We start from the raw sequence: 26583 nt of genomic DNA, 5'->3' as shown, positions 1-26583 counted from the left end.
CAGTGGCCTGTTTTGTAAGATAGGTGTTCCGCTCTGGGCAAGTATTAGGGGAATAAATTAATTCAAAGGCTCCCAAGGAAAACACAGGAGTGACTCAGGGGATTGTTATCTCTTCAAGATAACATGGAGAAACATCAGTGACAAAGGCACAACCCAATTTGTTTCAAAAAAAAATCTACACAGACTCTGTAACCTTCTGGGGAGAACAATTAATTAGGCTGGCACAGAGAGAAAATAGAAGGAAGTGCAAATATTTGGTCCCTTTGAGTAAGAGGGCCAGGTTCAGTGTGATGTGCAAAGCATACTTGAGGAAATCTTTGGAGGGATGATTCACCACAAAGGAAACAGAAAGCAGGCTACTAGCAGAGAGAGTAGTTAGATTTTCTTCTTCACATAATGTTTCACTTAGACATAACACTTCTTTGCATATTAAATAAAAAATCAATTGCAATCAACACATTTAGTTAGATTATGAGAAAACCACAAAATATCATTTCCTATCAATGACTTTCATAAGGCCCTTTAAATAACAAATTAAAAAATGAAGCAGAGAAATAAAAAGGAGAGGTTTAGGAATGGAGGAAAGCAAGGGAATAGTGGGAAAGAAAGGGCTCTGAGAAAGGAAGATGATGCTGGTGGCTACTGAGGGTCAAGTCCCTATAATTACAGCCTCCGCCAGGGACCACAGAGGTAACTGCAGTGCGAGATGTACAGTGTCATGTTAGAAGCAAAGGGCAAATTACAAAGGGAAAATCTTCTCTCTGAAAATGCAGGGTTGCTGCTGCACGCACACTTGGATGTGTTATTGTTTCAGTTCTTAGTAATGGTGATGATCTCTCCTCAGAAAGCTCTTGAGAGTGAGAAAAGAATCTATGCTAATTGCAACATTACCATGAAATAATGTAATCTCTACAAGAAAAGGATTGTCAACAGAAGGAACAGACCAGGTGTGCGGCTTCATTTGCACCCTGTCCCCCTACTCTGGAAAACATACTCTATAAATCCTGTACAAACATTAAACATCCCAAAGACTTTAGTTTGGGTCACCCAACAGCACGTAACCCCTCATCACACACTCTACTGTTGACAAAGCACATACCTTCCACGGTTGCCCTTTTAGGCTGGATTGTTATGGCTCCTTCCGCAATATCTTCGTGCTGATGCAGTGGGTTGATTTTGGAACCCCAGCTGTCTGACCCGACCCAGAGAAAATGGCCTACTTGGTCAGCTCTTTTGGCGGCGGCAAGGATCTGCCTATGGAAAGAAACACAAAAGAGGATGCAGGTATAGAAACTGAACCCAAGCATTTTCAAAATCAAGGAGAGCCAAAAAAGCTATGCTTTCTCAAAACATAAGCAATCATTACAGCAAAAGATAAGATGAGAATTTTTATCTCGCACATATAAAGAGATATGTAAGCCAAAAGCAAAAAATGTCCCAGGCCTTTGAGTAAACAAATGAAAGATGTTAAGAGTCAAAAGATAGAAGGAGAGATAAAAATGTAATAAGCTCAAGATGTGTATTTACATGTATTAGAAATTATATGGCCTCAGTGGGAGAGGATGTGCTTAATATTGCGGAAACTTGATGCCCCAGGAAAGAGGGATGAGGTGGGGGTGAAGAGGGAGTGGTTGATTGGGTAAGGAAGCACCCTCTCAGGGATGGGGGAAGTGGGGTAGGGAGAGGGCAACTTTGGAATGTAAATAAATAAAATAATGTAATAAAGATTTAAAAAAAAACTAAATGGTGAAAGCGAAACTTTAAAAAAGCTCCTAAATGTTTTGCCCATATTGGTCAAATAAAGTTTTGTTTTACTTAATTTCCACCTTTGTGTTTCAGGTGGAAAGGTGAGATAGTGGTAAGTCTCATTTCTAGAAAGTACTATGTCAATATAAACCACAGTTTTCCAGTCATTTATTAAAATAAATAGGATTCTACTTTCAGCATGAAAGTTCATTTTTGTGTGTGTTATATTTACAGATGGATTTGGTCTGCAAATATCAAAGGCAACAAGAGAAAAAATATGAAAAGGAAAAAAGTATCAGTGAGAAAGTTATCATAACAGGATTTGGGAAAGAGGTGAAAAATAAGAGACTTGTGCATATCCACACATACTATACATATATCCACACACAAGCATATATGTATACAGCTGCATACATACACATACATACACATTCATAGTAATGTACTCACACAACTTCACTGACATATACAAACCACATACACACACACACATACACACACATACGTATGCACGCACACATGCATGCATGCAGGCACACACACTCCCAGGTACACATATACTCCCTCTCCCTCTCCCTCTCCCTCTCCCTCTCCCTCTCCCTCTCCCTCTCCCTCTCCCTCTCCCTCTCCCTTTCTGTCTCTCTGTCTCTGACTCTGTCTCTCTGACTCTGTCTATCTGTCTCTGTCTCTCTGTCTCTGTCTCTCTGTCTCTGTCTCTCTGTCTTTCTCTCTCTCTCTCTCTCTCTCTCTCTCTCTCACACACACACACACACACACACACACACACACACAAATGTGATTGTGAAAACTCACAGCACATCTTTCTTCCAGACAAAAAAAAAGTACTGTTACTCTTCTAATAAAATTATAAGAAGATCGTTTCCTAATACTGTGAACATGCTGCAACAGGTAGATGAAAAAGTTGGGGTATGAAGGAGGACGGGAGTAGGAAGGAACAGGTAAGTTCCAGTGTTTTAAGTACTAAACAGTGAGCCTACTTAAAGGAATTAAATATTTGCTTAGAAAACAAATCATACCAGGAGGAAAAGTGCATTCTGGATTGATTATTCATCTAATGCTGGCAAAATATCTACAAATGTGACAGGCAGAAATTCTTTAATACAAATAGCCAATTCTGTACCTACTGAGACCCCCATCAGTTACTAAGGCCGCGTTCATATCTATCTAGTACCCACCCCACGTCTCCACAGGTAAAAGAAGACCTCAGTGGGAAGGGACACCAGTGTGGAGTTGAGAAAGACATGATATAGGAGAAAGTGCAAAATAACAAATTGATTTAGTTAGGATATAAAAGGATAACCAACAGCAAGACAATGGAAATAATGAAGAACATAAAAAGAACATGTCTATTAAAAATGAAAAATTGCAGTTCCTTTTGAGAAAGGAAGGTTAAGACAACACAGTCAAATCTTAAGAAATAGAGTTAAAACCAATATAAGATTACATACAGCCAACATTTCCTAAACAAATGTGCAGAAAAATAAACTATTCTAAATTGTATTCCTTAACTTTTAGTAGTAAGATATTTCCAGTACCTGACAGATTGAGAGGATGAATTTGCAAATTAAAAAAGCCGTACCACTATAAAAATAGAGAACCAAAACATGTTACAAAAGTAGTAACTTTCAAATACTGAGTATGTCCTATAAAGCTGAGAACTGAGGAAAAATAATCAGACAAATCAGATTATTAGTTGTTAATCAGAGAAATTTCATATGTACTTAGTGTACTTGTGATTTCCTTCCCACTGGAAAGGTAGACTGTCATATGTCATAAAAATAAAGAATTCTGCAACACATAAGCAATCAACATTGTTTACTAAATTATTTCTAGGGCAAACAATGTTTTAAGAAACATGAGGTACAATGTCAACCTGCCAAATACTAATTGTAAAGTCAGAATTAAAAAGTCTTAAGCATTGAACACATAATGTTTTCTTTCTACATAAAATGATATATTTATTCTTATTAATATGTATACCTGGAAGAGTTTAAGTGCACCACATGTATGCAGACGTCCTCAGAGGCAAAAGAGAGAGTTAAATTTCCTGAAGATTTACAGCGAAGTTGTGAGCTGTGGAATGTATGTGCAGGGTCCTCTGTAAGAGCAATAAGTGCTCTTAAACAATGAGCCATCTCTCCAGCCCAAAAATAGGCTTTCCTTTAGTTTAAAGAAGGTATTTAAGAATGTATTATACACACTTTATATATATGTTCACATATATATATATGCAATACATATGATATATATGCATTAACATATCTTTTCGGAACAAGAAAGAGAGGTCAGAGAGGGAGAAAGAATATAGGAAGGAGAAATCCTAACAGCAGTGTAACTTCTTCCAGATTCAGAATGAATGATGGAATTCTCAGAAAAGTATGTCCAAAATATTTAAGCTTGAGATTGTTGATTTACCAGTCTGAGGAGAAAGGGATATGTCTGTAATTAACTAACTAACTAAATAATGAACATAACTAAATAAAATTACACCATATTAACTTTAGGTAAAAAAAATTACATCTCAGCATCAAAAGAAAGTGCTTGATTCTTCAGTTAGGTGTTTATGTACTCATAATAATGTAAACACTAATTTTCATACAATAAATAGAAATGTGGAATAAGGATGTGGGGACCTTAGAAGAGATTTAATGATTTAAATAATTTCAGATATGAATAAGTCAAGAGTGCAGGGAATCAATGATTCTAACCTTGCCTATCTGCCCAGTATGCATGTAAAACCAGAGATGTTTAAAGATTTGGAATAGGTGCCTGTGAGATTGTGGAGACCAGGATAGAAAGCAGATACTGTACACTAGAGTGTTTCAGATGTGGTTTGTAATTAAATACCCAGGGCTGGTGAGATGTCTCCATGGACAAAAGTACTCGGCACTAAACCTGAGGACTTGAGATCTATTCTTAGGTCCACAAGTTGGAAAGAGACAACCGACTCCTACACACATTGCCCTTTGTTCTCCACAATGTGAGTCTGTACACACAAACATAATAATGTTAAAACTACTTATATGTATATGTTTTTTCCCAAAATAAAATAAGGAAACTCTCAATAAAATACACTTAGTTTGTATGTCAAAAGCTACAGATTAAGCAGGAAAGTAATTTTTAAAACTATGAATAATTGTGTCCATTGGTTGGTGCTGGTATCTGCATCTGACTCTCTCAGCTGTTTGTTGAGCTTCTCAGAGGGCAGCTGAAAGAGTCAGATGCAGATACTAGCACCCAACTAAAGGACAGAAGCTGGGGACCCCTGAGGTTGAATTGGGAAGGATCTGGAAGAAGCTGAGGAGGGAAGCCCAAGCAGTCTCAACTGATCTAGATCCCTGAGATCTCTCAGATACGGAGCCACCAACCAGGCCACATACACCAGCTGACTTGAGGCCCCTGACATATATACAGCAGAGGACTGCCTGGTTAGGTCTCAGTGAGAAAAGATGCACCTAACTCTAGAGAGACTTTAGGCCCAGGGAGTGGGGAGGCCTGGTGAAGTGGGGTAGGTGGGGTAGGGACATCCTCTTCGAAACAGGGGAAGGGGGAGGAATGGGATGGGGAACAGCTGGGGGAGGGCAAACCAGGAGGGGTATGAAATCTTGACTGTAATAAACCATTAAAGAATAAAAATATATAAATTAAAAGAAAAGATATGAATGATTTCTCGATTTCTCTATATGGCCAATATAGACATGCACGTGTATTTTATGTATGTATAATAAGCAGTTTCATTAAATCACAGGAAGGAGGAGATGATAATTTGTTGCTAAAGAGTTTGGAGAAGTGATGGCATCTGATAGAGTGGAAAAGTTAGATAAAACCCAAGACAACAGGGTGAGACTAGAAACATAAAAACAAATGAGCACTTACTTAAAGACAGTGAGTACACTTTAATCCGAATCACAAAATGTGTATGTAGAAACTGGGCAATCTTCATTCTTCAGGAGAAAGCTTGAATGCATTTGCAGCTTTCATGAAAATCTTAAATTGTATTTAATTAGAGGTTGTCTCTGAATGCCAAGGCTCTGGGTTTTATAAGATGATTTTAATTATTACTTTTAATCATTTACTTTGAGTTTTAATTTTTCTACAGAATTGGGGGAGGTAAAATTTATAGGATCATTTTATTTAAAAAATAAAACCAATTCTTTTTTAATTTTCTAAGGGATTTACAGTAGACAAGTGTTGGTTTTATGTGGACAGTCAAATTTTGAAGACAGATTTTGTTATTTCTTAAAATCCAAATTATCAATACCCATGACTGATTTAACATTTAGCTTCCCTTCAAAATTGAGATATTAATGCCACCTTATTGCTATTTTCAAAGTATTTGAAGTTAATGTTGCAAGAAATGTCAAATTTTTCTATCTCTCTGTTTGAAAAAAGAATCAACTCTCTGGGGATTCTGTAATCTTCAGATGGTTCTGCCTTTATGAATTCTTTCTAGAAGAAGCATATGCACTGGACTTTTAATCACTGTCCTCAGAAACCAAGGTGTTAACATATAAATCTCAATACACAATAGTATTCAAAACAGAAGTTAACTGCATTATAAAAACAATGTGCATACTTTAAAGGTGAATTATTTACATATTCTACCTAAAATATAAGTCATACACTATAGGTCAAAAATATTATTATCTTAATCACAAAATATCTTAAAAATCAACATAGACATACATTGCCAATATATTACATATTAGTAAATATTTAAAATAAGCAAAACAAAGATGTATAAAATGGTTGAAAAGAATATTAATAGCATTGGGGGAAAACTAGAACCTAAGGACCATTATAATGAAAACAAAACCTCAAAAGTAATTAAAAAGCAAAAAGGAATAAGGCATCCTAAGGTTGATGAAAACAGCATAGCATCACGAGGGAAATGATATATGTAATGGGTATCCAAATCTTTCCAAGGAAGGGCATAAATAAAGGAGAACTTGTGATAAAACAAACACAGGAGTCAGTAAAGCAATGCCATTAGTAACAGACATGTGCAAGAAGCACCTGGAACATGGTGGTAGACATGGATCAAACATTTATGTGGACAATTGCATATGTGGTACATGTGAGGTCAAAATGACAAAAACTGAATTGAGTTTTCACTCTATTTTAAACAAATTAGCCATGCACTTGCAATTCTAGCAATCAAAGGATGAGAGGCAGGATTACCATAAGTGGCCAACTTGCTCTACAAAGGAAAACCATGGGGTTGAGGAGAAATGGAAAGGGAAAGGGTGAGGGAGAATGAGAGTGAGAGTGAGAGAGAGCAAGCAAATTTTAAAAATAAATATCAATCCTAAAGTCTAGGGAACAAAATAGCTTTCAATTATATCATTAAGCACTGAGAGCTGGACTTGGCATTCCATCCAATGGTATTGATTGAGCATCAACTACTTTCATAGCATCAGGACAGATAGTAGGGGTAAAAACACCATTCAAACGTCATATGGTCTAATGCTGGCAAGAGGTAACGGGCAGGATAGATTTATCTGACCCATTGAACAACAGCAAGAACAAAACATGAATCCACTGGCATGAACCAAAAAATTAAAGTTTTATGAGAAAAAATTTTCAGAAATAATCTGGTCAGAGAAACCTTTGAAAGTACATATCAGATGGTTGAAAGACCTAGGAAGGAGAGAACAGAAGCAGCCTCTAGGCCAGCAGTATGTACAACATGAAATGTTCAGAGGGAAATTAGACTACAAAACCCTCTCATAGGACATCTTTTAAAATCCTTCCATTTCATTAATGGGAGAACTGAGATACAAAGAAAATGAGATCCTGGGGAAGAAGCTGTTTTAAGGAGAAAGAGCTGTTGGTCTATGCGGGGAATAATCTCAAGTTCAAATGCAATACCTTTCCATGTAATGGTCAGGGCACCTCAGCTGTGATCAAGACCTTGTTATTGGGATGCTGGAGAAATTCAGGGCTATTGGGTAGGACACATGGAATGGGGAGGTGGAAGAAAGGCTGCTGAAATGTCCTTAGGAAATCCTAAGAAAAAAGTTATCATAGGCTGAACTCTTCAATTTTATCCAATAAAAATAATTTACCTTCAAATTCAATGACACCAAATCTTAAGATACAAGATAAAGTTTAAAAACATAAGTCATATACAAGGGAAGTAAAAATTAGTAATCTTCCAGTGGTTGTTTTAATGGTGTTTATAAGGGAAAAAAGCAGATCTTTATCATAGCACTTTCCAGAATTTAACTTGACAAAATCTTATGTCCAAACCCGCTTATAGCATGCAAAATAATGAATCTATGATTAAATTGCAAAAGGGGACACTGAAAATGCTCTGTGTATAGTGGATATAATATATTAGTTTGATATATTTACATATCACTTAGCATATAGGTATTATTATTACATATTTCCATATTTATAGTTCAGCACAGATAGTTCTGTACAGAAATTTTACTATGGCATTAATATTTATAGTGAAAATCTGTGATGAAAAAAATGTAATGGTCAATCACCAAAGGGAAAGCTGGGTAAACTGAAATTTAGAGGTAAAATGAAATTACACATATAGATTTAAAAACTGCACAGATCTACAGGCGTTGAGAGTCAGGTCCTCTGATGTAAAGTGCTAAGACAAGCTAGGTAAAGAGGAGACACATGCAGTATATCTATAGGCTATCTTGCATTTTTAACAGCTTTTAACAGTAGGATTTCTCATAGCACTTTTCCGTTTCCAGAGTCACAAAGTCACAATATACATATGGTTTCTCTGCTTCCTGACAGAGAATTCCATGTTTGCTGAATTTTTATTTTTAAACTGATTTAGAAATCATAAAAATGATTAAAGTAGCTTCTACAAAAAAATATGGGTCAGGAGTACGGTGCAGTATGTCTCTAGAATGACATAGCAGAGATTGACCAGCTAGGAGTCTGCCGTTCATAAAGGAGAACTTATTAGCCAGGGTGTAAAACATTTTAATTGGGGGGTCGGACACTGTTAGAAAAAAATGTTAGCCTTTTCAGCCAGGTAAAATTACCACTAACTTAAAAAGTCAAAAATAAAGATTCAGAATTGGGATGTAGTGTTCAGAAAAGAAATCAGGCCATTTGCATTCTAAAAGTGATTTACAGGATGGCTCTGTATGGTAAGGTTACAAATGCAAGAGGCTAGGCCAAAAGGGAAGTTAAAGTGACAAGTGTGGAGTGCAAGGAAATGGATGCACAAAAGAATAAATAGCATGTGGTTGCAGAATGTGCAGGTCCAACAGTTGGTGTCCTGAGTTTAAATGCTGAGCAATGAAAATGGCAGAATAAAATGTTTTTCATACTAACAAACACCATTCCTGGAATAAAGATCTGTAATACTTAGATATGTTTTTAAAGATACAACTTTTCAAAGTCTAGTGTGTATTCTTTCTACCAATAATTGATACATTGGTTTTTAATCGAAATAAAGATAAAGACATCGAGGTGCTAATACTTCTGGAGCTGCCAAGCTCTTTGTGGAAAGCAAACATGAAACAATTTACCACCTTGTTATTAGAGCTCTGCTCTGACTCGACTTCTCCTCTCCTCGCCAGCATCCTCATCCTTCTGTCTCCTAAAGCTGTGGCATGCATAGGAACAAGGTTCACCAATCATCCTTACTTTATATCCTCATCGTTGGCAAAAATCACGACGGCCCTGGAGTTGGGAGTGTCCAAGAGCTGTTTGATAATTCTATCAAAGTCAATGGTCCTGTCTTTGCGCTCTTGGGGGATTCTCACGGACTGGGCAATGCAGAGCCCACCTGTTCAAGAAAAGAAAGCAGAGTGTCAATAAAGTGGCCACAGCGGGATCAAAGAAACAGGGAAGTGTGTGTGTGTGTGTGTGTGTGTGTGTGTGTGTGTGTGTGTGTGTGTGTGTGTGTGGTCTTTACCGTGCATGTCATATAATACATTAAAGTTATAGACACTGAAGCAGCTAGTTTTCATCTTTATGCCTGAGAGTTTTCTGAGCTTTGTATTCTCATTTCTTTTCCTCAACACGTGACTCCCATTTCTTAAAGACCAGCCTCAAACAAGTAAACCGAAAGTAAAGAAATCAATAAAAGCATCAGCTATTACCATCCAAACTTTGTGAATAACATACAGCTGGTTCAGACATTATTTCATATATTTCATGCTATCTTCCTATAAACCATGTAATGGATTACAGTTGTTTGTGTTCCCTGCTCTTTGTAATGGGAAGATTAGATAGTTATTTTACGCCATGCTTCTCAGACTGCTCATGACCTCAGTTAATTCTTATGACTGTCAAGGGGAGACAAGGTAGGAGGTGGCTGTCTCCTGAACAATTGATAGATTTCATTTTATTCCAAGACTTGCTAAGTCATCACTCCTGAATATAGTATTTAACTAGATACATTTTCAACACTTTCAAACAGGCAAGTTAGGAAAAAAGTAGATAGGATATTTATACTAAATTAAAAAAAAACATCCCAGAGGTAGAAGACTTAAGTGGGAACAAGAAAGAGTGCTTTGTACTTCCTGCATGCTTTGGGAACACATTAAAAATGGACTTTGTTGCACTATTACATGGATGTGTGTATGTGTGTGTGTATGTGTGTGTGTGTGTATGTGTGGTGTGAGTGTGAGTGTGTGTGACAGGTTGTGAATAGGCTTCTGCAAACACAGAAAACCATAAACTCTGATCCCAAATTAAGACTCCATTGAAATCTCATCTCAGTTGATTCTGTTACTGTTAAGTAGCATTCCAACTACTGTCCTCAAGAGAAGACCTGCGATACATTTAGACGTCCTATATCACCGCAATCAGGCTAATCAATCTAGCTGACATTTCTAGAATCATAGGTAGGTACAACAAGAGTAGACATTCATTTCAAGTACAACTCAAAGATTCATTAAGACCAACCATATTTGGGCCTTAAAGTAAAAAGGAAATGAAAGCTCACAGAAACCATGCAAAATATATTCTAAGAACTTAATAAAGTGGAAATCATTAACAAAAGTCATGGGAAGGTCCAAATATTTAAAAATTCAACAACAGATTTGTCAATTTCTCTATGGGTCAAATAGGATGTGTCCAAACAATCAAACACTTTGAGAAAAAACTTAAAGCTACTGCACATTGAAATGATTGGACAATGACTGAAATGGTAGTTAGATGGAAATATATTTATACAAGAAGAAATTAGAAATAACTGACAGAGACAACCTATGTTCCCAAAGAGAGAGCATTAATAAACACATGGAAAGCAGAAATGTGATAAAAAATCAAATCAGTAAATTTTGACATAGAGAAACATTAGAGAAAAAACAGTATTTAATAAATACTTTTGTTGAAAGGTGCAATAAAATTGATAGTACTTAAGCTAAGAGAGAAATCTCAAAGACTGTATGAGGGATAAAATAGAAATATAATTGGGTATCCTGTTTATGGATGTGATGGTCATTTATGTCCTTAAATTCAGAAACATTGAGCAAATAGATACCCTTGAAATATACAAGCTATGAATGTTGTGACTATTGAACGTAAAATTATCATCTGAATAATCCCAGATCATCTGTATGATCCCATATAAATACCAATTTGGAAAGTTCCCAATACGTTCAGAAAAGAAAGATACAGGCTGAGCTGGTTTCCCTGATGAATTAGAAAAATCCTGTAGGATGATGTGAATCTATCTACCTAAGATGCTTCAGTAGCCAGGAGGTTAATATTTAACTCATTATGTGAGGTTAGAATCATGAAACACTACCAGAATTAGTTGAAACGTATGCCAACATTTTAAAGTACAAGGAAAACCTTCATGTAGATAGGTTGCAGACTGATGTGAATGTTAGGTGATGTGGGCAGTCAATCTGAGCTACTGACATTGTTTTAGATGTCACTAAGCTTAAATTACCACTTCAGGTAGCATCACAAAACCATATAATGAGGAGCAGTATGGTCATATGTTATTATAATCTTAAGAGGATAAAGCTAGCGATAAATCTGAGTCCATAACATGATGAATTTGATTACTGTGAGTGACATGAGAGGAAAAAAGGAAGGAGAGAAAGCAATCCTACCAGTTAAAACAGATGCAGTAGAAGGCAGAAAATCCATGCTTTTTCTTTGCCTAGGACATCTTTATTCTGCTTCTAAATCCCTGGCTGGTATGAACGTCTAGAACCAGCTTTCCACTGCTATAGCAGGAGAAACTACAAGATTTCAAACAATACAGCTGCCCATTGGGCTTCTACTGCTTTTCCTCCATCATCACTTGGGTGGTTTCGAGTTAAGTTTCACAGGCCAATGGTTTGTTGAAGTCTCAATAAGTTTGTGCCAAAGTCTGAAGGCAAATGCCAAATATAAGCATATAAAGCGAAGCAAGATTAACTGAGACATTAGGTCAGACTCTGCTCTTTGAAGAAAAGATCTGAACTCTACTTCCTTTATTTAGCATGAGCAGGGCAGGACTACATTCAAATAGTTGATTTGCCGCATGACCTCTATAACCAAAGGAAAAGTGCTGTATCTATCTAGGGGTTAGAGTCAGGATATAGAGATCAACATAGGACATTACCTACCATCACAGAGTTAGAATTGGGTGTAAATTGTTTAAGTGATTGATCAGTCTTGTTAGGTGAATATGTATGAAGTGTGCTGGATGAGGAACCTGATTTTCCTTAAATTTGAGTACCAGAAAAGTGCTTCAAAGGATGTTTCAAAATATAAAAATAGTTTATCTTCTTTGTTAGATAGCATGGGAGAAGATGTTATCTATTGGCTAATATTTGATAGAGGCATAAACTAGATGGATATGACAAAAATACATTGCAAAGAAAGATGAATAAGAGCATCAAAGAAGAAAAGAAGAAAAGTCAGTCTTTGACAATTAGTGCAAAAAGCAGCTATATATGGAATAGATGTCAACAAGTATCTATTATTCTTTCTAAAAATTTACTTTGCATAGAACTTGGTTCCATAGAGTATGTAACCTGTGCCAGAAAACTTAAAAGAAAAATAAATGAGCACTGTATGATTTGCAGTTTAGTGATTATGTTTTAGATCTAGAAAAATAAAAATAAAATAAAATAAAATAAAATAAAATCCGGAATCTGCAAAGGAAAAAGAATTGATGAATTGGATTTTTTGAAAACTCAGAACATTTCTTCCATGAGAATAAATGAGAAGATGATACAAGTTGGAGACTAGGACTCAGTCACAAATCTGCTAATATCCTTCTCTCTAGAATAATGCTTAAAGTAAGCAAACTACTACATACACACGAGAAAGGCTCTGGCTAAGAATTGTATGTAAAATCGTATTCCTATTTGTAAACTTTCTCTTTGTGGGGTTGCAATTTCACAATCTGAAGCTGCTTTCTAGACTTGGTTGAACAAAGTAAGATAAACTCAATAATGAAAGATAGGAGCATATTTGCTAGAATAACTACACAGAAGCCATGAGCCCTGCTACCTAGTAGTATAGCTTGGGTCCTTAAAAGAAATACACATTTTAGATAGGGAGAGAGGAACAAGGTGAGTGAATGTTAGTGTGTGTGTGTGTGTGTGTGTGTGTGTGTGTGTGTGTGTGTGTGTCTTATCTATAAAAGTTCTGAATGCAATGTGATCTCATGAATCACTTATGTAGGTAGCATCTAGTTGTTGGTTTGGAGAAATCTTTCAACAGCATAAACAATGTCTCCTTTGGAACATGGGTAACTCTATGACTACAGACAGGAACACATTAGATTTAGCCTGGGTCATCATTCAGTGTGAAGAAATAAGAACTATATAAAAATAATGAATGAAAAAGGATATCAAATGGATATGGGAGTCAACCTAAATGAGCTTCCCCTGAGTAAAGTGAAGTCGCTGTCAAGAAAAAAAATAAATAATGGTATCATTGAATTATTATTTAATGAACCAATTTCCTATGGCTACCTCTGACAGAATGAGCACAGTATATGATAATGAATGAGACTTCCCTTTAGAATAATTTCAAACAGAAAATATAAATGGAACAAGGTAGAGAGAATACCATCAGTGGAACCATCAGTGACTATTGCCTTTTGGTCATATAGACTCTGTAGGAAACATTATGATAAATAGAACATTTATGTGATAACTAAAAGCATCTACCACTGAGAGCATATTAACTACCTGGTGACCGGAACACATTCCTCCAACATTTTCAATACATTTCCTTTGATGACGTAGATATAAACTATTTAGCCTTTGAACACATGCCATGAATTGAATCTGTGTATCCCTTCACATGACTTTTGCTGACACCTCTTACCCAGACCCACAGCATTCAGTTCAGTTCCGACGTGATGCTGCTGCTGCTGGTCTGGAAACTACACTGGAGGAACCTGCTGTAGGCAACAAGGAAAGTGGATGCTAAGAAGTACTCATTTGTGTGCCTCCACTTGAATGGTAGCTAGCTCTGGGAGGTGGCAGCAGTGTCATGTACTGATATTCTAGCCAAAGGAAGCTGTGAGGATGGTGGCCTCAGAGAAGGAAAGGGATGGATCATTATACATTGTTATAGAGTGCACAATGATGCAGCAAGAAAACAATGGGGAAGATGTCCGTGGGCAGTGGTCAACAGTATCTCAGTGCTGTAATTCCTCCATGTGTGGCAGGCATTATGCAGAGGCGGGAATGAAATGGTCTGTAAAGAGTCCTGGGGCTGCTGGAGAGAAGACATGGCTACTTTACCACCTTCTCTGCAGGAGAAGGGGAGGCAGTGGGATGGAAAGCCAGCTTCCCATCAGGATTCAATTACAGCTGAATGATTAAGCAAATGAGAGCGAACTCCATTTGGCTATGTGATTAGCCGAGGGGTGGTCCACACTCTCAATTGCTGCTCGTCCAGTGCACACCGGAGCAATTGGTAAGTGGGGTTTCATGACTGCAGCAAGGAGAAGCTCACCCCTTTTAAACTGAGAACTGCCCCCACAGGTGAGCCAAATCAGATACCTTAACAGAAGAGAAATGGGCTATCACCCTGGTAATGGGGATGAGCAAGATCATAAAGTTAAAACGTGAACAAAGGAAGGAAATTGGAACAGGAAGGAAGAGAGGAGAGCATGCTGTTTTCATCTGCTCTTGGAAGGCATCAGTTGTGCCTACTGATGAGGGAAAATCACCTCATTTGCATCAGATTCATGGAAGAAGGCTTAAAAATTCACTTTGGCCTTGGGTAGATGACTTCAACTTAAGCATGCAGATGAAGTATGTTATGTCACAGATATGCCACCTTCAGAGGCCAAGTCTGCTCCTGGTGGTCTACCAACAAAAAAGGGATCTGGAATGACCTTCCTATACACTCTTGATATTCCAGTATCAGCAGGAATCTTCCTCTGTATTGATGACTCAGCACATATAGTTATACTTTCATCCCAGTCTGGTGTACCACTGAATTCCAATTTGCTCTGCCTTTTTGGATTTTATTCTAGCTATATCTCCCCCAAGGGACTCAGCTTGCCCATTATGTGTGACGTCACTGCTGCACAGAGATGAAAGTTATAGTTGAAGAGATAATTGTTAAATAGCTTAAGAATCTAATTTTTAAAGACTATCACTATGTTTTAATTTTATAAATATGCTGTGGGCAGAGTGGATGTATGCGTATGTCATGCAGTCACTATGGAGGCCAGAAAGAGCATCAAATCCCCTTGATCTAGAGTTACATGTAGTTGTTACAGAAGCTCTGTTACAGAGCCTTATTTGGGCTCTGAAAACTCAATGTGGATCTACTACAAGAACAATATGTGGGTGCAAAGATGTTTTAACCATTAAAAGCACATATAGCTCTTTCAGAGGACCTGGTTTAAATTCCCAGCACTCACTTAACAGCTCACAGTTGTCAATAACACTAGTCACACAGGACCTGACACCCTCTTCTGGCTTTCATGGACATTGTGGGCATGTATATGTTGTACAGACAAGCATATAGATAAAACATCCAAGCATACTTAAAAAAACATCAACCATAAAAAGTTTAAATAGAGCATCAAGTGCTGTTAACTGCTTAGCCATGTCTCTAACTCCAAGAATCTAAAATCTAACTTTTGAAAACTATTTCTTTTTTCTAGCTAAGTTTTTAATCAAAGAACGTTGCACCTTGCCACTGAGTTCCCACCGCTGTTGGGGGGGGGGCGGTATTCACAAACAGTAGAATTAGGCAGTGCCATTATAAAAATTATAAATGAAAAGTTTTATCACTAAGACTGGAGAGGTGCTTCAGTGGATAAGAGCACTGGCTGCTCTTCCTAAGGACCTGGATTCAATTCCCAGTGTCCTTGTGATAACTCACAATGGTCTATAAATCCAGTCTTGGGCTAGCCTCTGCTCTCTTCTGGTTGTCACAGTCACTGCATTCATGTGGTACAAAGACGTGCATTCAAGCAAAAATTCATCTAAATAAAATGAAATTAAGTAAAATCTTAAAGAAAATAATTAAAAATAGTCCCGTCACTGACAAGACAACTCCATTCTTGCCACCTGAACCTCTCAGCTTTGACTGAGAGGATAATTTTCAGTGGCTTATGGAGACACGCTACTGTGATAATAAGGAGAATCTCAGTCTTCGAAATTAATCTTTGCTTCATTTGGAGCTGAAAACTATCGGGTTGGTCTTTGTCTGGTAGGATGCAATCTGTAACAGTAAGACACATCAGTCAGAGCACACGCTTCTTCCAATAAACTCGGTGGCTCTCCTAACTGATTATAGATTCACTCCCATCTAAAAGCTGAAGAGGAAACAATTTATAGTCAGCAGCTTGGTCCAGGAAGAGCCTCTACTTGAGACGAGGCCTGTTACTTAGCTAAGTCAATTCAATTTAGCAAATACTGAGAGGATGCAGTGCAAGATTCTGTCAGAGTTTTCACCAGAAACAAAATATATTTGTAAAAGAATCATTTGAATAGCAGGGGACTCAGATCAAGGCCAGTGAAGATCAACACTGATTTGAATTGGGAGACTGGGTAATAAGGTAATTTTCAAAATCAGGTGTCATTCCATATGCCCTTTACTGATTAACACATTCAATAGCCACCCTGTCCTCTGTGAGGCAGAGATGTTTTGAAGTTAAGTGCCTTCTTAGATTGCAGTCTGGCACTAGGATTTTCATCTTTCGATAGCTAATGCTAAATTACTAAATATTGTCTTGCCCTTATATGTGATATGTCACAAGGATAACTGAATATAGGACCACAGTAGATCTATTTTACCTGAATTTAAATATTCAGTCCTAGGAAGGACCATCCTTGAGAGTGGAGAATTAGGTAGGGCTTATGCCACTCAAAAGCAAAGGAAACATACAATTCCTAGAATATCATGAAGTTTACAAGATTAACAGGGGTCTTGTCTGAGATTACATAAACAGTAACCGTTTTTAGAAAAGGAATGCTCTCAGATTAATTGATCTGATTGCAAGTTGTGAAGAAAGCTCCAGAGATGTATCCTTCCTGAGCTGTCACCTAGGAAGGGTAGAAGATTTGTGGTTGCTGTTGTTTTTGTTGCTGTTGTTGTTGTTGTTGTTGTTGTTGATTGTAGCAGGATGGTGGGTCTGCCTCTATGTAAATGCTGGGAGCCTTGCAGCTGCAGAAACATCTGCTGCAGGAGGACTTAATTGAGGACTGCCTGAGAGGACAAGGATAGCTATTGCAAATAGTACTAGCCAATCAGGAACTGCTGTTTAGATGAGATACTGTCTTAGAACCAGTGTGGGTGTGGGTGGAGTACAATAAAAGAGCTTACAGCATTGCTCAGATGAGCTTGCTGTAGCATTTCTCATCTGTTCCTGGAGTCTGTGTCATTGACTGTACCAACTTACCCCCAATCCCCAAGGTCAGGTAGGGTCAGGCAGGGCAGAGAACTGTTCAGTGCACAAGCAGTAGTTGTTATTACTTTTGTTTTGAGATGTTTGTTTGCTTGTTTATTTGTTGAGGCAACCATGCTTCTATAGTTAACTCATCAAATAAATTCCTGTAAGTAACTTAAACTCTCTTGCTCACTAGTTAAACGAGTAGAGTTGTTTTCTTGGTCTGACATCAGTATCCCATCTGAATAATAATTTCTTCATGTTTCCTCAGAAAAGTCATGCAACAGGAGTTAAAATGAATCCTGTATTTAGTTAGAGGAACCAAAGACTGTATGGAAGAGGTTTTCTGAGGTTTATACTTTACATCTGTGGAGAGAAAGAACTTGGGAGCAATAGACCTAAGTCATTGTGAATAAGACTAGTGAGCTGTCATTTCGCTAGAAACTTTGCCGATAGCCCTATGTTTTTGTTTACAGTGGTAAGGTTTGTTTCTAAGCAATAGTTTACCCCAGTCACAGCAAAGGTACCAGCTGTGTTTCTTCTACCCTCATTCTGGTAGGAATGACTTTTTGATATTTGAAGGACACATTTTAGGAATTACTTCAGGGGACAGAAATTGTTTGGTTTTTGTTTTTTTTGTTGATTTTGTTTGTTTTGTTGTTTTGTTTCGCTTTGCTTTGTTTTGAAGTTGGAGAAGAGGAGAGAGAACTTATCAGGGCCTTTTCCTCCAGCCATGGAACCAGTTTGATCCATGGAGTCATTGCTACATTCTTTTTTTCCCACCCACCCTCTGGCCCCACCATTGCTATGTTCTTGACAGCATCAACACATAAGTAAAAGCGTACATACCAATCCATTAGAGTTGTAAGCCAGGAAAAAAAAAAACATATAGAGAACCAGAGGTCTTGAGAAGTCATCACTTAGATAAAGACACAGACTCAGGGGCTTCCCACTTCCTGATTGGAAGCTGATGGGACACCTTCGTGTGATTCCAGTTTGCTGTGCTAAGAAATGAAGACAGTCGGAAATGATTTTTGACTTCAGTAAAGTCTTATCTGAATATAAAAGGAAAGAAAATCCTTGAATGTGAAAGATGTCAAAGAGTGCACAAAGGAAAAAGATACAGGGGGAACCGTGTTCTGCCATGAAGACCAGAAGAAATGAAATCATAGTCACCTTTATGGGTTTGAGAACAAAATCATTAGGCAGCAGAAGGACTCAGGAGGAAAGGACATGTAAGAAATGGGGAAAATTTTAGAGATAACGAATTTGGCAACAGAACACACTTCTGGGGAGATGTGACTGAGTTACTAATAGTTCTTAGATGCCAACACTGAATCATCTTTAAAATACCTGCTTGTCATTCTATGTTGAAGAAAGGAATGAAAGAATAAAAACAGTTACAGCTGATTTCCCAAGACTATTCTCAGCACCAGGGCATAGAGAACATTTCATTTACTGCGGTAGGTTGATGGCAGTGAAACCAAATAAAGGCTAGTGCTACTAAATTTATACAGTCAGGGTTGGACTGCATGAGCCTTTATGTGGCAAAACTATGAGAATCCTCCAATTGGTCCCTGCCAGGGAAACCACACTTCACATTCCAAGGACTATTTTTGCATGTTAGTAACGAGTGAGTGTATCACATAGTTCAGCCAAGAACTAGTGGAAAGCAAGCCCTCATCAAACATGTTAAGTACATGAAGTGCCACAATTCAGCCTAATAAGGATCTGCTGCAATGTTGAGATGTGGAAATTTGAAGTAATGACAGTTGTCCAGAAAAGGAGACTGAGTAACAGAGGTGCTTGGTGGTCATGTAGGGAGCCCCAGCAAAGAGGCACCTTTCCTGAGTTGCCAGCCATGTTGGAGTAGTCTTCAATCAGACAGCTTCCTTTTAGTCGTTCATCTCAGAGGATGCTGCACAGCTTGTCCTATGGACTGTGATGCTGTGTGGTGAGTCATTTCTCTTGATGTTTTTACATCCACATTTTACCTACTGATTCATTCATTCATCCAGAAAATATTTACTAAACAACTGCTAAGTTTTGGGCATGCTGTGCTGCTGGTAAGTAGCAGTTAACATGAAAGACATCCCATTACTTGTAATAACAGGGCAACTGTCTTTTTAAAAATTTTCTTTCAAGATAGTGATGTCCTACACCATTGCTATGATCCTAGTTTACAACTGCAATCCCAGTGCAGAACATCACGTTCTCCTGAACAGCTGGTATCTTGGCAGGTCGTGAGTAGGTTAATGAAGATTATGCTCCCATTCAGGAAGCCTTGTGAAGGCAAACTCTTCCTTTTCTTGAATAAGAAATTAAAAATTGTCAGATTTTTCACCATCACTGGTTGTTCCCGTGGCTTGCTTATTCTCACCAGTCAAAACCAATTGTCATTTGTCTCCAGATAGCTCCTCTGGAAAGATGCCTATGTAGCCCAGGGTGATGGAAAGAAGGTTCATCTATGAAGCTCATGCTTGGCTGGCATTTCTGAAGTACTGTTTTCTTTCGGTTCTCTCTCTCTCTCTCTCTCTCTCTCTCTCTCTCTCTCTCTCTCTCTCTCTGTGTCTGTCTGTCTGTCTCTCTCTATTTATCTACCTATCTGTCTGTTTCTGTGTCTCTGTCTCTGTGTCTCTGTCTCTCTCTCTGTCTCTGTCTCTGTCTGAGTCTGTCTCTCTCTGTCTGAGTCTGTCTCTCTCTGTCTCTGTGTGTGTGTCTGAGTCTGTCTCTCTGTCTCTTCTCTCTCTCTGTCTGTGTGTGTGTGTGTGTGTGTGTGTGTGTGCATGTGTGTCTCTCTCTGCATCCGTGTGTTTGTGTGTCTGTGGTGTGTGCATGCACACTTATGTCCGTGTGTGCATGTACAAATGCAGAAATGAGGCAACACTCATTTCTGTAATTCGTTTTTAGCCTTAAAAACTAGAGGCTGGAGACTGGAGAAATGGCTCAGAAGTTATGAGCACAGGCTGCTCTTAAAGAGGACCTAAGTCCAATTCCCCAAACACACATGGTGGCTTACAACCATGTCTAACTCTAGTACTAGGTGATCTGATACTCTCTTCGGTCTCCATGGGCAACATACACATATGTGACACAGAGACACACATGCAGGCAAAAACTTTCATACACATTCTAGAAAAATAGGGCTAATATGGTATCATGTCATGGTGGGGATCGATCTAAAAGGATTGAAATATACTTCAGAGGTTATTGTGCTCAACTATAGATATGATGTGATACCATGTCAACCCTCCCTCTATGTTATGGGAAAATGTATGAATTTGGTGTTTTGACCATTCATCATGGATCCTTTCACTATGTTCACTCTCTCCTATAACAACTCTTCATTGATTGCAAAGTGTTTTGACACGTTTATTTTAATTTCTACTGTTCGTTTTTGTGATATGGGTAATAACAGGAGAGCCACAAGCATACCTTATACACACCTTCCAGCAATGAGCTAACTCTCCAGCCTTGTCTGTATTCTTTTACAAGTTCCACCATGTTCAACATGCATTGGCCTGAGTTGCAGATACTTATCTTTCTTGTAGATGAAGTGACTTGGGCTTAGAAATCAAGCCGAATTGTTCAAGTCCTCAATAGCCAGGGGCAACCCTAAGGCAAACCTGAGAGATTTCCATCTCCAGTCCAGAACTACTGCCATGCCAGCTGTGATGAGTGTTTTCCCTCATATTTTACCCCTCAGGCTTTGCTTTAACCTATCCTGTCCCCATCTTGGTACTCATCAACACAGCAGACTGAGTACAATATTGCCACTTCCTGTACGGTCGTCTAGGCTGCTAAACTCTACTCAGTAGTGAGCATTTTGATAACTCTTTCATAACAATAATTTTTCTATAGTGATTCAGAGGCAGGCATATTGCATCAACCCATCTGCTCTTTTTCTATGCATGTCTTCATAGAAGGAAAATAGAAGGAACATCGTCCTTTCAATAGCAAAGGAGAAGCAACCTATTCTCAGCTTTAGGTTGGTTGTGTGCAGTTGATTAACTGTCTGATCATCTGGATTTAATTCTATAGAGAAATATGCAGAGTATTACTCACAGGCAGTTATGCTAGCAATGTGGGTATGTTTGTTTCAATATAAAATTAGAATGACTATGCTTGTCATTGCACTAGTGAACACTGCAGGCTTCTCAATAAATTAAACATTCTATCTCTTCAGTACCCTTTCCTGAAACTTTCTATTCTACGTATTGTTTCTGCTATGATCTATCCATACTGCAGCAAACTGTTGCTATGGTTAAGACTCAACAGACTACACATATCAAAAAGAGCCGGCTTTTGAGGATTTGAACATTTTTCATTGTTAAAGAAACATCACTCTGTATCAGTGTGAATGTCACAAACCAAAGAAGTAGAAACAAATGAATCCTGCCTCCAATGACTTTAGAAATGTATCATCTTCTCCATTTGTCACAGAGTTTAGAGAGAGTGGTTCTCTTCCCAGGAAAGCATGAAATATTTAAAGCCTCTGCCAGCCAACACTTCTATAAGCACAAAGGAAGCCAGTTAGCATCATACACTCCCTCTTGGACCAATACCCATGATTTTGCATAAATTCTTCCTGGGTGTGATGGGTAATTTTAATTGTTAACTTGATAAGCTTTAGAATGACCTTGGGCGGGGGCATCTCTTGACATATCAGTGAGGGAGTTTCTAATTTGGTTAAATGAGTTGGGAATGGTACCACCCTAACTGTGGGGGTACCATTCCAATGGCTTGGGATCAAGGATTGAATACATAAATAAATAAATAAATAAATAAATAAATAAATAAATAAATGCAAGACCTCTGATCACACTTTTCTCTCCCTGATTCCCAACGAACGATGCAGTGTGAACTGGGGCCTCATGTTCCTGCTGCCATGACTCCCCCAAACTGCAGTCAAAATCAGAGTACCTTTCTCTAAAGTTGCCTCTTGCTGTGGATTTTATCAAGGTTAGGAGAACGGTAATGAATACACAGAGTTTCAGAGGATGCACTTAACCGTTGACACTCTATGGCTGAGTTCACTGAGGTTTCAAAGATATGGAAAAACATTTCATGCAGACTTCTCTATCTCCTGACCACGAATTTCCATACAAGCAGCATCCAGTTTAGGGCTCAACATTTAGGTGCTTAGGTTACACTAGAGAGTTTGATGGATTTCCTGCAATGATGTATCAAAGAAAGTTCTACCTTAAGTGAAAAACAATGACAAAACAAACCAAGAAAACAAAACCCCCAAAAAGCAAAAAACAAAATAAAACAAAAAACAAAAATACAAACAAACAAACAAAAACCCAAACCACTAATTGGGCTTTTTCTTTTTTTCGGAGCTGGGGACTGAACCCAGGGCCTTGAGTTTGCTAGGCAAGTGCTCTACTACTGAGCTAAATCCCCAACCCTGGGGTTATTCTCAAACCACAGCTGAATAGACAAGGATTGTACAGTGCCAAAGCAACCTGTGTCCAAGAATCAGGTAACAGATTTAGCCTCAAAAGTCTCCCATTCGAAAACATGGTAACTCAAGCTGGCCTTGGAAACACAACTCGGAACTCTCACAACTGGAGAAACAGACACAAAAAGACCGAGTTCAAGGGCAGCTTGAACCATCAGTCTTGGATATATAATAAAATCAGGTCTCAAAAATTAAAAGAAGCAAAGAAAAACAAATAAGTATGTTGTTAGTACTGAATTCCATTAAATTAAGGATTATCACATAGAATTTAACGGTACTCAGTTTTGTGATGTGTTGATCTTTCTCAAGTTTTTATAGCAGAAATGAAAGTCATGGGCATATTCTCAGGAGGACTAACTTTATCTTCGATGACATCAATGTAAACTTTACCAACTGCTCAGTACAGTCTTAAAGGGAATAGGGAGAGACAAAGATATATCCTTAAATCCCAGGAAGAGATTCAAAGGACTAAAAAGAAGAATGGGACATTTTTAAGGAAATATGTTTTTTAATTACATAGTTTCATTGTTATGGTTTTAGAAGAATCATCTGGGAATTCTCTTCACCTCTGACATTGAATACCAAAGGTTTTTTAAGTGTAGTAGAGAAGAGGGGATCATGGTTTATACGTAAAAATGAAGTCAATAGTTGTGAAGGTTCTAGACTTGGACAACAGTTCCTCCTAAGAAACAGAGTTCCTGGTTAGTATCAGTGGAAGCAAAGTGTGAGAGAAAAGAAAGGTGTCTAGGTATCACATAACTGCCACCGTGTGAATGTTAGAAGTTAGAACTACAGGAACCAATTGGGCAGCAAAGAGGAAAAACACTACCTATTTAACTGGAATGTTAACTGCAAAATCCACTATGCAGGATGAAGCTTACTAAGCCATAGACTAAGTTCTAACGAAATCACTGATTCATTTAAAGAGATACACAGGAGTTAAATATGTGTATGTTCTTTTGGTTTGGGGGTGCTTTCCTCACTTAAAATGAGGTGATTACTTTTAAATTAAGACATTTATGGCATACAGTAGTGGGCTTCACGGGGACATAACCCAGGGCCTTGCGCTTCCTAGGTAAGCGCTCTACCACTGAGCTAAATCCCCAGCCCTGGGTTACTATTTCTTGCTTGAACTCCTGCTCTGTAATGGAGTGTGACCTGGTAATATAAGGCAAACAAATAATTTCTTCTTAAAATTTGTTTTGGTCAGTGATTAATGTCAGCAACAGAGAAAACTACCTAGGTTAGAAATGGATGCAAATTACATATGAAATCATTAGCATGTAGTAAGTTGCTGGCATCTTATGTACTGGCTACAGTAGAACACTTGGTGACTCAAAAAATTTTTTTCAAGTGTGATTATTTATACACAAAGCCATGAAAACTACATTTCATTTTATAATTGTAAACATTTGTGCTATAATTTTCTCAGCTTGCATTACATGCATGGAACTTCTGGTGTGTCTATCAAGTTATTTATATGACTAGAGGTTTGATGGCTCTGGACAGATTATTTGGTATTGGCCTTGCAAGTCCAGAATGCTCACACTAGCTGTATGTTTTTCTCTGGTCATATACCTAGCTGATCTGTGGGAGAGCCAGGATCTGAATGTGGACCCTGGTAGCAAGGTTTGCTACAGTACTCATATGACAAACTCTCCCCACATGTTCCAAAAGAAGAAAACTATATTTGAAAAATTAAGAAACTCACATTCCAGGAGCTGAGTATTGCAACTATCCACAAAAACCATAACAGTAGATACTCATATTGGAATTTAACTACATTCTCTTCTGAGAATAAGGACAACTCATCCTAAGATACTGACTCCACATGCTACTATGAGATTTTCTGATGTAAATGAATTGAATTTAGCTCACAGGAATAAAAGGGAAGCAATTTCTTATAAATTTGAAGAAAATTTCAAATGTTGAATTTTGATAGATTTTCTATTTAAAATCATTAACTTGTACTCTGACAAAGTAAACTTGTCTCTTCTGACCACAGTGTGGATTAGAATTTGGTGTAAAATGACAGATACTTCGTGGGTATTTGTTGCCTGTATTCACACACAGAGTACATTGCCAATTGTAACAGATAATGGTATCAGCTCTTGCTTTCAGAACCAACAGACAACCAAACATAATTACTTGCTTGGTATAGATGGATCCCATAGGAAAGATCTTAACCACAACTGGACCAGTAGTTGAGAAGAGTTTTGACATAGTGACTATAAACTGTCTTGTTTTCCCCATCTTGACTCTCCTATCCCTCCCCACTCCACATACGCTCAGAATTCTCAGTCATGAACTCTTTATAAAGCATTAATGGTATAAGAAGGGCACCAGGGTCTAGCAGATTTGTATCTGTGAAGTCATGAAAAGCCATGCTGGGTGGGGCTTATCTTTAATTGAAGGTTTGCTTCCTTACTTTCATAGACTCCTAAAATGTTTTGTGTTCTCTTTGTGCAAATAACTTCCTCTGTTACCCACCCTTCTGCTCCCTCTGTCCTTCAGTTTCATCATCTCTGTCAGGAGGAGACATAGTCCTAACATCAGGCTGACTGGCTCAGGCTTTGAGACTTGTTCCTGATTGACCAGTCACGTTTTCGATTCAAATGTAATCAAGTATTCAGAGAGAAAAGGGGAGGTGCCTCCTTCCAATAGAGATTGTTACTGTACTTTCTCTAGTTGGACTACGAGTAAAGTCAGAGTAACTATGGGCTGTGCAGAGAAATTAATGTTATCAATGTCAACCAAAGGGAATTAGATTCAGGTATGTTTATATCTTTATTATTTAAAATAAAATCTGTTAGCTTCTATTTTAGGTCTTTGGGAAATAGATTTTGTTGTTTTGTTTTTCCTTTAACAAATCATTATAGTATTTGTTAAACATCTACACCTTCCTATTAATTCAGTTGTGAGGAAATCTGACACAAGTTTTCATTTACATTGGCAAATTCAAGCATCTTCTTGGGTTTACTTAATATTCTTATTGAATGGAACTGGATGTTCTCATGGTCAAAGAGAAAACTATAGAAATTACGTCTACTAGACCTGCTACAGACTTCTCTTGGGACCAGAGCAGTAAACGTTCCCTGAAACTTATCACCAGCAGGCCACCTAATGGGCAATGCTTCCTATCAGTGACTCCATTTTTGAGTGGTACTTACCATTCAGGTTTGACAGGCTTAGAATTCCCTGAATCCAAAAGGCAGTGCTGATTCTCAGGTCTTTTCTCTGAATGTGGCTTTAGATTCAGGCCTGTACTTTATCCTAGTTCATCAAATTTCATAATTCATGAACTGGGTTGTGTTTTTGTTCTTCATAGTAGGGTAATGAGAGCAATGATGATGTGTATGATTATGTCCTGAAGACTATGTAAGGAGTAGTGCAAATAGACACTCAGGAAACATTTGTCAGTTAAGCATATGAACCAAGAAACTGTGTCCAGCCTGCAGCCTCTGGACTTTACATGCCCGAGGATAGCTATGAATGCGAACCAAACATAAAAAAATTTAAGTCAGTTAAAACATGAAAAGATTTCATT

At 37.9% G+C, this 26583-nt stretch overlaps 1 protein-coding gene across 3 annotated transcripts in view; it reads right to left on the bottom strand.

The window, feature by feature from the left end:
• Window positions 1-26583, bottom strand: part of Grm7 (glutamate metabotropic receptor 7) — an 890093-nt gene that overhangs the window by 447539 nt on the left and 415971 nt on the right. For all 3 annotated transcript variants that reach the window (NM_031040.1, XM_087659435.1, XM_087659436.1), the window contains 2 exon segments: window positions 1100-1254; window positions 9397-9538. In NM_031040.1, coding sequence (NP_112302.1) covers window positions 1100-1254; window positions 9397-9538 — 297 coding nt within the window.

This window comes from Rattus norvegicus, chromosome 4, assembly GCF_021556685.1.
Source record: "Rattus norvegicus strain SHRSP/BbbUtx chromosome 4, alternate assembly SHRSP_T2T, whole genome shotgun sequence".
Taxonomy (NCBI): domain Eukaryota; kingdom Metazoa; phylum Chordata; class Mammalia; order Rodentia; family Muridae; genus Rattus; species Rattus norvegicus.
Note: the sequence above shows the minus strand (reverse complement) of the source record. Positions and strands in the feature narration are given on the sequence as shown.